This window comes from Colias eurytheme, chromosome 22 (assembly GCF_061535395.1).
Source record: "Colias eurytheme isolate Ceu_HAF_F1 chromosome 22, ilColEury1 Martin Lab GWU primary, whole genome shotgun sequence".
Classification (NCBI taxonomy): Eukaryota; Metazoa; Arthropoda; class Insecta; order Lepidoptera; family Pieridae; genus Colias; species Colias eurytheme.
In genome coordinates, this window is record NC_143001.1 from 7,364,076 (window position 1) to 7,378,068 (window position 13,993).

Genomic DNA, 13,993 nt, shown 5'->3' on the forward strand with positions numbered 1-13,993 from the left:
AGCAAAATAACTAATACCATAATTATAATATTATGTAGTACATTTTACGCAATTCAATTCCACGAAAAGAACCATCTATTACAATATAAAACAATAAAATACCACTTAGAATACAATTAAATTGAAACAAATTTAACAGACACCTACATTTATAGATAAATTTACGAAAATTATACAAGTTCATAACCAAAAGATAAACCATTTTTTTATTTCCACGAAAACATAGCTGAAATAATACGGTTCATAATTTCATTGAAAATTAATTTTATTTGTGATACTTTTATAGATAAAAATGGCTTAATACAAAGCTGATATTTTAATTCGTATGGAGTACAAAGAGATGGTTCGATAGGCTTTTAAATGCAAACAATGGGGTCAATATACTTTATATTTCATGTGAATATGTATTGTGTAATGTGTATTACCTGTTTAATATCAAGTTATTATTATAATGCAGTTTAAATATTGATTTATTCTTGCCATACAAAAAAATACTTCGGACGTTATTACTGTGGTTTTCACTACATACCTAGTATAAAACAAAGTCGCTTTTTCTGTCCCTATGTCCCTTTGTATGCTTAAATCTTTAAAACTACGCAACAGATTTTGATGCGATATTTTTAATAGATAGAGTGATTCATGAGGAAGGTTTTAGTATATAATTTATTAGGTTTTAGACAAAGCGGGCGACGCCGCGGGCGGTAAGCTAGTATGTCATAAAACATAATGGTGAGAGACTATTTGGGAGAAAAAATCAACAGTCAACACATAGAATAAAAGAAAACTTCATCAACTTATATTAATTCAAATATTAAAGAACATAGATAATATTAACAATAGCATCTCAAATATAAAACGGTTTTTTAATAGGCACAGGCATGGACGTATAAAAAAAGACGGACGCCGTATTACGAACAAACAACGTGAAGCCACCATAGTAAGCTAGCGATCGTGTAAAGACAATAAACACGCACACACTCTCACCATAGTAAGCTAGTCGGCCGCCATTACGTCGTGAACTACCGACTGATTAACTGCGTCACTGTTTCACAAAAAATATTTAAAATGCCGTCTTGCGTGGTTAAATGGTGTCGCAACAGTACAATTTTAAATAACAAAACACAAGGGATTACATTCCACAGGGAAGCAAGTTATTTCTTTTATGTTTTAATGGCAAAATTATTACGGCAAAATTTATAGAAAAAAATACAGCCGCCATTGTCATCAACACAGCTGTTGCCATGGCAACATGGCACACATACATGGATGTTTCGCCGCCATTACTAGGCTTCACTCAATGTTTAGGCGATATACCGTCCGTCTTTTTTTATACGTCCATGGGCACAGGATAATATTTTGCTTTTTCGTGCTTAATTAGTAGGTAATAACTATTAGCTTTACTATTACCTATCATTCTATTAATTCGAAAATGGAAAATTCCAAAACAATGGAACTAGTCAAATAAAACTAAATCTGCGAATTCTAAATTATCATCGTGTATTTCGAAAAATAATCTCTTAATATAAATTATGAAAGAGCATGAACTAGCATATTATTAGCTAAAATATTATGAAACCTTAAACTGAGCTCAAAAGAAATAAACGTCGCAAAACTGTCTCAGTCGTTCAAATTACTAATGTCAGTCTCTTGAAAGTTTGCAAAGCGCAATTGTTCTTTGAAAACAAGACCTTTGAGAACTGCTTGAAGATTAGTTTTGTATGACAGACGTGAATGGCAGCTTTATTATCGAAGTGTTTAATTTGTTCCTCAATATGAAAAAGAAGAGATTTACCTGGTTTTTTCACCAAAGAGTGCTCTTGTGACGATAGACAAGGCTAAAATACAATTACTTTCTACGTTACGTTCGTAAAAAGAACTGAAAAATCGTATCTAATTCACTAATAATATACGGCAATCAAATAATAATAATTTGTCTGTAGTTCACATTTCATTATGTTTGACATTTGATTTGACATAGACAGTGTGTTCCGTTCTGAGGTTCCGTTCTAAAATATATATTACATTTGAGTTTAAATTATGTAACGGTTTAATTCTTTTAAATTATTGATTATACATTTATTAATATTTTATAAATAAATTTGTCTTAAATAAATTCAAAATATCCAAAGTTAATTTGTTATCATAGTAAATTTTAATACTGGCAATTTATAGTTATATTATCTGCATTCATAAGCGAAAAAAAAAACGTAGATTGACAGCTGTTTTAAAAAATTCGTTTTGGCGCCTGGCGGTATTATAAAATTTATTCTATGTTATTTATTAGAATAAATATTGTCTGTTTATTTTACATTTATTATTTCGTCTTTAATTTGTGAATAATAATGTGGTAAGTGCTAGTTATTACGCGTTTATCAATCGTTATGTACATATTTTAAGGATTTTTTTTAATTAGGAAAGAATTGTGTTATGGGAATCGAATATGGAAGTCTAGGTATACCTAGTATTAATAACTTTAAGTATAGCGTTTGTTTACAGTTCTTATTAAAAAAGTCATGCCTTACAAATTACATTTTTCTGATGATTATTACGATTTATCAAATGTTTATTTTTTTGTTTCAGGCGTATAGCCCGTCAGATTCGATGGAGGGGCAGCGATGCTTGTGTGTCGTTGTGTTCCTCGTCCACAGCGCGATAGGAGCTGGTGAAGGTATGTTTTTAAAACATATTAATTAATGAATAATGATCTTAATTGCTAGAACATCAATTAACGTTCTTCGACCATGACACGTCAATTTGAGCATAATAATATGAAAAATAATTATTATAAAAAAAGACGTGTGGCACTCGAGGACTGCCGCGGTGAAGCTATTGCATAGCATGCCTTCAAGCCACACCTCCGTGCCCGTCGGAGTGGGGAGCGTGAGGTTTTTTCGTTACGGATTTTCTCGATTCGGTCCCCGCGCTCAAGGCCCGCGATGTGCAATAGCTTAAAAATTATATTACTGTATAATTTATATGTTTAATGGTAAAAGGTGAGGTAGGTACCTAAAGAATGTAGTTAATGATCTACACCAGAGATTAGGCGCAGGCAAGCAACAAGCAATAAGCTATAAGCACGTATTTAAAATTGTTTAACTGACGTAGTAACTAGGTATGTAGTAATCTGTGTAAAACTTTATAGCAATTTCATCTTAACAGGCTTTCAAAAAAAAACTTGCAAAACATGAACCTCAAAATACAGTTATGATGTCTATGCAATGGTTTTACGCGCCTCTAGAGAGAAACAAAGAATGTCAGCGTCTTTTAAAATTCAAAATTCGAACACGTTTAGTAATTTAGAATTTTTTTCACGCGTGTGCATTACACGCACACATTTACGCGTGTATGTATACGTATGTGTAGTATCTGTGTGAAATACGAAATTTGACATCTATTTATAAGGAATTTTAATGTGTCAGAGCTGTGGTTAACGTGTGTTTAGAGGTTTAAATTATATTCTAGAGCTTCAGAGTTTATTTATAGCTTTCTCTAATTTGCGGGCAGAAAGTAATATCATTTCGAATCACCGTGTTACTCGTTTTTAACCGCAGCCTTGCCATAACCGCTCTGCGGTGGAGTGGATTAAATTTGTTGCCAGTTTAAATATATTTTTGAAAATAAACTTGCCTGATATGTTTATAAATTTAGAAAAAAGTTAAACAGCCATTTTTTATCTATATATACTACTATTATAAAGAGGAAAGGTTTGTATTTATGTATGTATGTATGGTTTTCACGCATAAACTACTGGATCGATTTTGTTGAAATTTGGCACAGATAATTTTTAGACCCTGAGAAAGAACATAGGCTACCTTTTGGACCGCTAGTCTATATTATAATTTGCAATTGAGCAAAAATTGTTGTTTTTACAAGACCTTCATACGCAAACATGTGAAGCCACATTTTTACTTTGCCACTTTTAAGATACTATGTTATTTAAGTATACGTGTTGTACTTTAAATATGTATTATAAATGGTATAACATCGTATGAAAGATCTTAGACAAAAGTTGGTCTTTATGAAATTACAGTTCATCCAAAATAATAAGTTCTCTCGACATCTAAAAAGAGGTACTTTGGAAACATTTAACATAATATTAAGTTGAAATAAAATGTCATGTTCGGTGCAGATGTGATCTGAATTTAGATGAAGAGAAAAAGGAATATTCTTTATAGCTTTTCTATACATCTATACATCTATACATCTATACATCTATACATCTATACAAATATTATAAAGAGGAAAGGTTTGATTTTTTGTTTGTTTGTTTGTTTGTATGAATTGAATAGGCTCCGAAACTACTTGGCAGATTTGAAAAATTCTTTCACTGTTGGAAAGCTACATCATTTCTGAGTGACATAGGCTAGGTTTTATCCCGGAAATCCCACGGGAACGGGAACTATGCGGGTTTTTTTTTGAAAACGCGGGCGAAGCCGCAGGCGGAATGCTAGTATGTTTATAAACGACTTTTGTAAAAGACAAAGGTGCACAAAACAATGAAATGTAGGTGTGATCTTGTTAAAAACGACTGGCCAAGTGTGTCAGAGGGATGAAATAAAACTTTATAGTTTGTGTTATTTGAAGAAATAATTAAATTATGAATTTAAAATGATCGGTAGTGACTCTGTGGTTAAAGCTACGTTATTGAAGTTAAAGTTATTTAAATTTTATTTTTGGGTTATTAAAACATTCTTCATATAAGGGATTTCTGCTTGATTTCTAAAATTGATGTTTAAGGGTACAAACGTTTTGTTCAGCTTTTGTTCGCAGACGCAATGTACAGAATAAATTTTAATAATTATATTTTAATACATATTTATGTGTAAATTTTAAATCATTGGATTCGATTTTTCAATATTTACATTCATATGTTGAGCGCAAATTATGTAAACTGTAATTATTTTAGCACCTGCAATCATGAAATCACTATAAAATACTTGATATGATTTTATTTTATTGATATCCTCTTCTTATATATAAAAATGAATCGCAAAATGTGTTGGTAAGCGCATAACTCGAGAACGGCTGAACCGATTTCGATAATTCTTTTTTTATTATAATCCTTGAAGTACGAGGATGGTTCTTATGTAGAGAAAACGTAAACATGTACCACGGGCGAAGCCGGGGCGGACCGCTAGTTAATTATAATGCTAATTTTATTTATTATAACGCGCAGATGATATTTACTTTCAATAAATAAATTAAATACTATACTTAAACGATTTTCATATCAATACGCCTCTTTTTAAATCCATACTAATATTATAAATGCGAAAGTAACTCTGTCTGTCTGTCTGTTACTCAATCACGCCTAAACTACTGAACCAATTTTCATGAAATTTGGTATGGAGATATTTCGATATCCGAAAAAGGACATAGGCTACTTTTTATCCCGGGAAAATGACGCAATCCCGGAAATCCCACGGGAACGGGAACTATGCGGGTTTTTCTTTGACTGCGCGGGCGAAGCCGCGATGTTAGTGAACTTACCAGATCATTTTTAGCAGATCAAAAAAAAAATGTGAGTTCTTATCGCGTGCAGTTGAGTTCTACAGTTCCTGATACTTTTTAGAAATAGTTCTGGCGTTTTTACCTTAAAAACGACATTTGAAAAAATGATCTGCCAACTTCCCGTAGCAGATCATTTTTAGCAGATCAAAAAAAAAATGTGAGTTCTTATCGCGTGCAGTTGAGTTCAACAGTTCCTGATACTTTTTAGAAATAGTTCTGGCGTTTTTACCTTAACAAACGACATTTGAAAAAACCCGACCTGGACCCAGCTTAACGTGATGCTAAGACGTAATGTTACGACGTTATGCTACGACGTGATGCTACGACGTGATGCTACGACGTGATGCTACGGCGTGATGCTACGCTGTGATGCTACGGCGTGATGCTACGGCGTAATGCTACGGCATGTGTTACGGCGTGATGCTACGGCGTGATGCTACGGTGTGATGCTACGGTGTGATGCTACGGCATGATGCTACGGCGTGTTGCTACGGCATGATGCTACGGCGTGATGCTACGGTGTGATGCTACGGCATGATGCTACGGCATGATGCTACGGCATGATGCTACGGCATGATGCTACGGCATGATGCTACGGCGTGATGCTACGGCATGATGCTACGGCGTGATGCTACGGCATGATGCTACGGCATGATGCTACGGCATGATGCTACGGCATGATGCTACGGCATGATGCTACGGCATGAAGCTACGGCATGAAGCTAGGCATGATACTACGGCATGATACTACGGCGTGATGCTACGGCATGATGCTACGGCATGGTGCTACGGCGTGATGAAATATGACATAAATAAATTTTCTAGTGTTTCATTTTACGCGAGTATTTCTAAAAAGTATCAGGAACTGTAGAACTCAACTGCACGCGATAAGAACTCACATTTTTTTTTTTTGATCTGCTAAAAATGATCTGCTACGGGAAGTTGGCAGATTATTTTTTCAAATGGCGTTTTTTAAGGTAAAAACGCCAGAACTATTTCTAAAAAGTATCAGGAACTGTAGAACTGCACGCGATAAGAACTCACATTTTTTTGATCTGCTAAAAATTATCTACTACGGGAAGTTGGCAGATCATTTTTTCAAATGTCGTTTTTTAAGGTAAAAACGCCAGAACTATTTCTAAAAAGTATCAGGAACTGTAGAACTCAACTGCACGCGATAAGAACTCACATTTTTTTTATCTGCTAAAAATGATCTGCTAAGTTCACTAACATGAAGCCGCGGGCGGAAACCTTGATCAATATAATTAAGAACTAAAATTCAAACTTAAAAAATTTAGAAGCATTGATGTAGTTAATAATTAAAACTACCACCGATTCAGAATATCGTTTTCATAGAGAATCGACAAGAAATTACTTAAATCAAATTAAAAATAATATCATAGGTACATATTGTACATAACTTCGGCAATAAGCTCAATACTTTATTTGACCAACTCAATTAAATTTAAGATACTACAAATATCTGTATTTATAATATGCATAAGTCTACTGCAATTCCTTTGAAAATATACCAAACACTATTAGAGTCCATCAAAAATGCACACACGTCTTCAGTCCAAGCCTTTAGAATTTTGAAAAACATTCACCATTGTGCAGATTCGACTCCAAAGGCTCTCAGGTGTCGTAAAAATCTTAATGAACCACTTGAGAACGGGGTCAGAACTCGCTTATATGTTGTTCTTTTTAACTGACTTGCAGGAATGGGTTTTTAGGTAGGGAATGATTTCGATTTTATGTTGGATCGGTGTAAGATATTTGTGAATGTTTTGTTCTGTTTTGTGGTTTGTTGAGAAGTAGGTATGTTTGACGCCTATTTAGTCAGTCTCTAGTTTAGTATATACGTCTAGATGTATTATTATTATTACCCTTAAATAATAACGTTTTATAAGTAAATATTATAACCATAATAGCGCGTATGGAACAAAATAAATTATGAATCAAGTTAGTCGGCTACCTATATATACTTAAATAGTAAGCGTCAATAGATTGACTGCGTCCATAACTGCTTAACGTATATTTCTTTATTTTTCCTTGGATAACTCGTTAAAAAACTTAAATAACTTGCTTCTTTCATAAATAATTAGCCTATAAAGTAACAACTTATTTTTCAAACGAAAGAAAATTAAACAGAAATAATATAAATTCCCTTCAAAGTAAATTTTTATTGGCATTATAAAATACGCCACAGTATAATTTTAAAATGCATACAAATAATATTTACAATAACTATTATTCGATTTCAGCATTAAAAGTAATATTTTAATCCAATAAACGTCATAGAATAACAACAATAAATATATACCTAATATAATTATTAATCATGAAACCGAGTCTTTGAAAAATACCTCTCAGCAATTTTACTTATTCATTTGAACTATTTCACTTTTCTTCCATTTATAAGTATTTTGTTTTACTTTATTTTCAAGTATTCGACGCTTTTAATGAAATTGAAATCTTCAATTTTCAAAAGGTTTTCATGGTATTGAATATAAAGATCTTGTTTTATAAATTGGTATTTGTATCGAATATTGTCTTTTGTATTCAGTTTTGTGCAATAGATTCAAATGCGTTTTCCATGAATATATTTGTAAACTCACCTACTTTTATTTACGTAGTAACTTAATCTATGTTTTTTTAACTTAATCTGAGTCTTGTTGTAAGTGTTTAATGTTCATGTAGTAACTTAATCTGTGCTTTTTATATACAAGCTGGCTGTGCTCTATAGAGTCTTGTTGTAAGTGAAAATTACATTTATAATCAACGAACAACTACGACATCGGGGCCTTCAAGAAAAGAGCTTATTTGTCCATAAAAGGCCGGCAAAGCACCTGTAACACTTCTAGTGTTACAAGTGTTTATGGGCGGTGGTGACCACTTAACATCAGGTGGCCCACCTGCCTTTGCTTGCTCTGACATAAAAAAAAAAATAATAATTCTTTCTTTGACTTTGACTTTGAATTCGTATTTATAGACTGTAGATATGTTTTCGTAATATTACAAACAATATTATTTTTAATACTAGCAAATTGATTCATAAACTAAAAACAACATTCCGAATAGGAGATAGGTACCTAGTATAAAAATAAAACTAAAGTTTCACAATGAAGGCAAGTTTGTAAGAAAATACCCTCAATTACCTAAAACATTCTAATTAGAAGTGATATTTTCATATAATTACCCGTTCATTTGTAACTGTATCCTATTTCGGCGTAATTAGTGAAAACAAATTATGTTGTTTATTAATTCAACGTCATTCTATGAGAATGGACGTGTTTTAGGAGCTCAAGATACCGTCGTTTTAGTAACATTACAATAAACATAATTGTTTACAAATTATGGACTATTATTTAATCAATCTTCAAAATAATAGTGTTAACACTATTATTTTGAAGATTGATTAAATGATGTATAAAATACAGGAACGAAAATTATCTATTAATATCGCCGGAATTTGTATTTTTTATACCAAATTGGTTTTATATTCAACATGACTATATTTTTTCTATTCTTAAAATAATATGAGTATTTATAAATCATTTGAATTATTTAAACTAAATATCAAATTAAAAAAAAGAGGACGCATTCCATCATTACAATATTTTAATAATTGAAATAATGTTTAATCATCTCAATAGATGGTATGTATCCTTTACACACATAAAACCGAAAAGTTAGAATAAATATGATTGCTCTGGAGGGATCACAGGTAGCTGAGTGGTCAGGCATTGCCCCGAGATGGCAAAAAGACGCAGATTCGAATCCAGCCTTAAAATAGATTTTTTTCCTGTCTTTAAAAATGTATAACAATAAAATCTTCTACAGGTCCACCAACAACCGATCGGCCAGAACTGAACGAGCTCACAGTATCCTTTCCACCACTTGAGGACATCTATACAAGCACTTTAGAGAAACACTTCGCAACAGAGAACAACACGGTGGTGACGTCACAGACTGGGTCCACCGCGCTACTGCCCTGTGTCATACGAAATATTGGCGATGGAATTGTGAGTACTGTAATAAAACAAATACTTTAAATGATACATAATATTACTACCTATGCATATTTTTGTATTTTAATTGGCTGTATTATAAGAATTAAGACGTCGAAGACAGCGACACCTCAGCTGTTGAATTCTAGGTGAAAAGCATAGCATATCCTGGGGCTTAAGAATACTTTTGCAACCATCTAAAAATAAAGAAGAATGCGATAAGAACATGCAATTTAGGTATATAAAACCAATATTGAGTTATTTATTTATTAAAAAATAAAAAGGTTCATCACCAGTTGTTACATAATATGTATCATTCACGTAAAACAGTAACATAGGAGTTCGGCTTATTATTTCTTCACATAAGAGACACATAGACGAGATATTTCTCAGATACGCGAATATTGCTTACAAATACGAAAACAAAATACAGGTAAAACTCAAAACAACATAAACTAAAAACAGAAATCGTAGGTGCGACGGACCTTTCAAATTTGCTGCCGGGTCAGTGATCTTCAGTGAGCACAAAGCTTAAAAGGTGACAGGTGATATCCCAGATTATATTAAATGTATTTTACTATCTAATAATATTATATCTATACTAATATTATAAAGCTGAAGAGTTTGTTTGTTTGAATGCGCTAATCTCAGTAACTACTGGTCTGATTTGAAAAATTATTTCGGTGTTAGATAGCCCATTCATCGAGGAAGGCTATATATAGGCTATAATATAGGAGCGGAACGACGCGGGTGAAACCGCGGACCGCAGCTAGTGTAGTATAATGGTGGTATAACATCTTTGTAAACTTAAGTTATTTATGTATTTAATAAATTAGCTTTATTTTAAGCTATGGTAAATTTCATTTTCTTTAAGTATAAGTTCCTAAAGCTTGAAAAAGTAAAGAAATAAAATTCGCTATTTCTATTAAAACTTCTTTCCCCTTTTGATTCCTTATTTTGTAAAAATAATAAAAAATATGTAAGTACAATCTTATTTATAGTTTACGTAATAAATAAATTGTGCCAAATATCAAAACTTATAACTTGAAATAATAAAGCTATAGTATATCCTTAATTTCACTCCCTAGTTCATCAATAAAACATCTTAAACTACTCAATTAGAATATTAGTTTGTTGAACAAAGTCAAACAGAATTACTAACTAGTCAAGGGTCAGTCGCTGGCTTAATCTTAAGGTAGAATTTTAGTTCAAAACATTTCAAACAATAATACACTTTATAGTTAAAACAATACAGCCTAAATTTCTCTGAATCAATTATGGTGGGCAACGTTAATATCGTGTGGTGAATTCAGGTAATTTCTAAATTAAAATTTGTTGAAATAGGACTTAATTGTTGGCAGAATCGAGCTGATTTATTATTAAAATTATTACGGTAATATGGAAGTTGAAATTTATTCCAGGCCACTTTATTGGAATAGGAACATTTATATTAGGTATATATATTTATCTACTAGCAATAACTGATGAAAATATTTCGTGAAAATTAACTTTGTCGGGCAGGATAAATGTGTGACCGGTATCTACCAAATCATTAAAAAAATGGTTGTCTGCTGATTTCCAATAGATTTCCGTAAGAACTAAACACGTTTTAAACCTATTTTCACTTAGATAAATGTATATAAAAATGATGGTTCACGACGTACCTAAAAATTTTATAATATTCAAAAACTAATTCTTATATATAAAAATGAATCGCAAAATGTGTTGGTAAGCGCATAACTCGAGAACGGCTGAACCGATTTCGATAATTCTTTTTTTATTATATTCCTTGAAGTACGAGGATGGTTCTTATGTAGAGAAAACGTAAATATTATGTACCACGGGCGAAGCCGGGGCGGACCGCTAGTATCTAATAAAAATCAACGTGGTTATTTCACCTAGTGCGTTAAGAATTCTTCATATACGGTCCATCATGTCTTTCTAAATCAAATAAAAGTACTATAAAAAGCAAAGCCAAGCCCAATAACGCGTTACCAAGGACCCCATAATCATTCCGAAACCTCAAAAGAACTATAACATTAAAAATATCCACGATTTCGTTCTAGTTTCGTCCATAATTCCTTGTAAATAACTTTTCAACTTTTTGTTTCGCTCGTGCCTCAGAAAACTGAACAAAGTCTGGATACAAATTGGTATAATATTATTTGCAAACATTTCTTCTGATATTATAAAGCTTTAAAACCTAGTTTTGCTGAGAACAGAATAAGATGCAATTAGTGTATTATTTTGCAAGCAGCTTTCATTTTATTTTTATACCACTTTCATTGAAGCTCTCAACAACTGTTCAAATAAAAATCAAAACCAATTAAGTAATATTTTATAAAGCTAAATATACACCATTATGTAGTACATTATTCGTTTTCCTTGTTATCAATTGCCTTGTTTCTGCTCTCCCACGTCATTTTTTATTTTTCTTCCTTTACTTTAAGGGTTGCTTGCTGGAGATCGCTAACTAGCGATAAGCCTTTTGCTAATTTTAACGTATTGTTTACTTTCATCGTTTCATGTTTTAATTACTATGTATAATTTAATTTAAATCATCTTCAGAAAATGCTACAAGTATTTTGATAAGACTGTCTAAAAAAATTATAAAGACATCTTATGCGGTTTATTAAAACTACCTAGTATTTCTGTTTTTGATGGCAGAGCAAGCAAATGAGCAGGTAATCTGATAAAAACTTGTAAAACTGATGATATGTTCACTTATTTTTATTTTTTCATATAAAACCTAGAAGTCTAAATCACCTGAATCATGCATTTGACCCACGCCCTCGGTGACAGAACTTCACATTTACATAATAATTTTATCCAAAAATCTAACCGAGTTCCGACAAGGTAACAAACTTATTAATGGATCCTAAATTATTTAAAAGCGAGCCAAGTAAAGCTTAACGAATTCCGAACTTTTTGTTGACAGCTCCCGAAAGACATTTTAATATTAATTAATTCATTTAATTACATCGATGACGGGATTACGTTGATTTACTGATATTGTACATTTTTGGGTTTATCTTTAGGTTGTTAATTATATACTTGGAATTAAACCGTATATATAAGTTGAGTTTTATATCACGAATAACTATTATATTACCTTTTAAAAATGTTGGGTTGATAGGTTATTAAGAAATATATTAATACTAACATTCCGCCCGCTGCTTCGCCTGCGTTTTCAAAGAAAAACCCGCATAGTTCCCGTTCCCGTTGGATTTCCGGGATAAAACCTATCCTATGTGTTAATCTAAGTTACCCTCTATATGAGTGCTTAATTTCATTGTAATCGGTTCAGTAGTATTTGCGTGAAGGAGTAACAAACATCCTCACAAACTTTCGCATTTGTAATATTAGTAGGATGTTTCTCTTCTTTTTCTTCCTTTTCAATGCTACAAGTAGCTTTTAACTAACGCATTAAGCGTTGTACTTATCTATAAAACCACCATGTTCATTGTTTTACCAAGTCATTTGTTACGATCGCATCTGGGATAAATGCTAAATTCAAATTGACCGAATCTAATAACACGATTAAATCAATTCTTTTCTATTAATAATAATTATAAGCGCAAGTGAATACATCCCTTAATAACAAGCTTTTTTCCCTCCCATACCATCCATCCATCCCTTAATAACACTATTTTATTAGTTTCACATATTATATTATATTTGTAGGTTTTAATGTAATCGACATGTTTATGTAAACAATTCCTTTTTATTTTGACTCACTTTAAACGGACAGATTAAGTTCAAACTTTGTACACTTTTCAAGATTCCAATACAATAATCATAAGTTTCAGCGTGATTTTTTAGATTTTTTTTAACTATTAGTTATGTTAATCTGCCAATCTTCTTCTCAATTTTCTTCTAAATTCAATAAAGTGCTACGGATATTCGTGATATTATTACTATCAATAATGCGCAGTCAGCTGTATAATCTGCAAGTTTTCAATTAAATCCCCACGGTCCATTGGGAATCTTCTGGAAGTTCTAATACCCATTTAGTGGAATCTCGATTCGGTTCCTGGGGAATAGAATACCTTAACGTTTTGGACTGGTTCTGTTGAATTTAATTTACTATGCAGGATTGTTTGTCATGGTAGTATAAATAGAAGTATATGTTTATGCTGTTGGGTCCAATTATATGTGGCAATTTTCGGTGGTAGATACAGATCCAGGCTTCACACACGCGCATTCAATTACAAACACACACACATGCTTACTTTCAAACATCCATACTTAATATTATAAATGCGAAGGTAACTCTGTCTGTTTGTCTGTCTGTTACTCAATCACGTCTTAACTACTGAACCAATTTGCATGAAATTTGGTATAGAGATATTTTGATACCCGAGAAAGGACATAGGATAGGTTTTATCCCGGAAATCCTACGGGAACGGGTTTTTCTTTGAAAACGCGGGTGAAGCCGCGGGCGGAAAGCTAGTAGGCTATAAAAATAAGGT

General features: G+C 32.3%; 1 protein-coding gene across 1 annotated transcript in view; it reads left to right on the forward strand.

Moving 5' to 3' along the window:
* Nucleotides 1-2,601: 2,601 nt before the first annotated feature.
* Nucleotides 2,602-13,993, forward strand: part of LOC149898764 (uncharacterized) — a 46,180-nt gene continuing 34,788 nt past the window's right edge. The window contains exons 1-2 of the mRNA XM_090114884.1: nucleotides 2,602-2,668; nucleotides 9,355-9,536. Of these exons, the coding sequence (XP_089971010.1) occupies nucleotides 2,602-2,668; nucleotides 9,355-9,536 (249 nt within the window). The remainder of the gene's footprint in view (nucleotides 2,669-9,354; nucleotides 9,537-13,993) is intronic.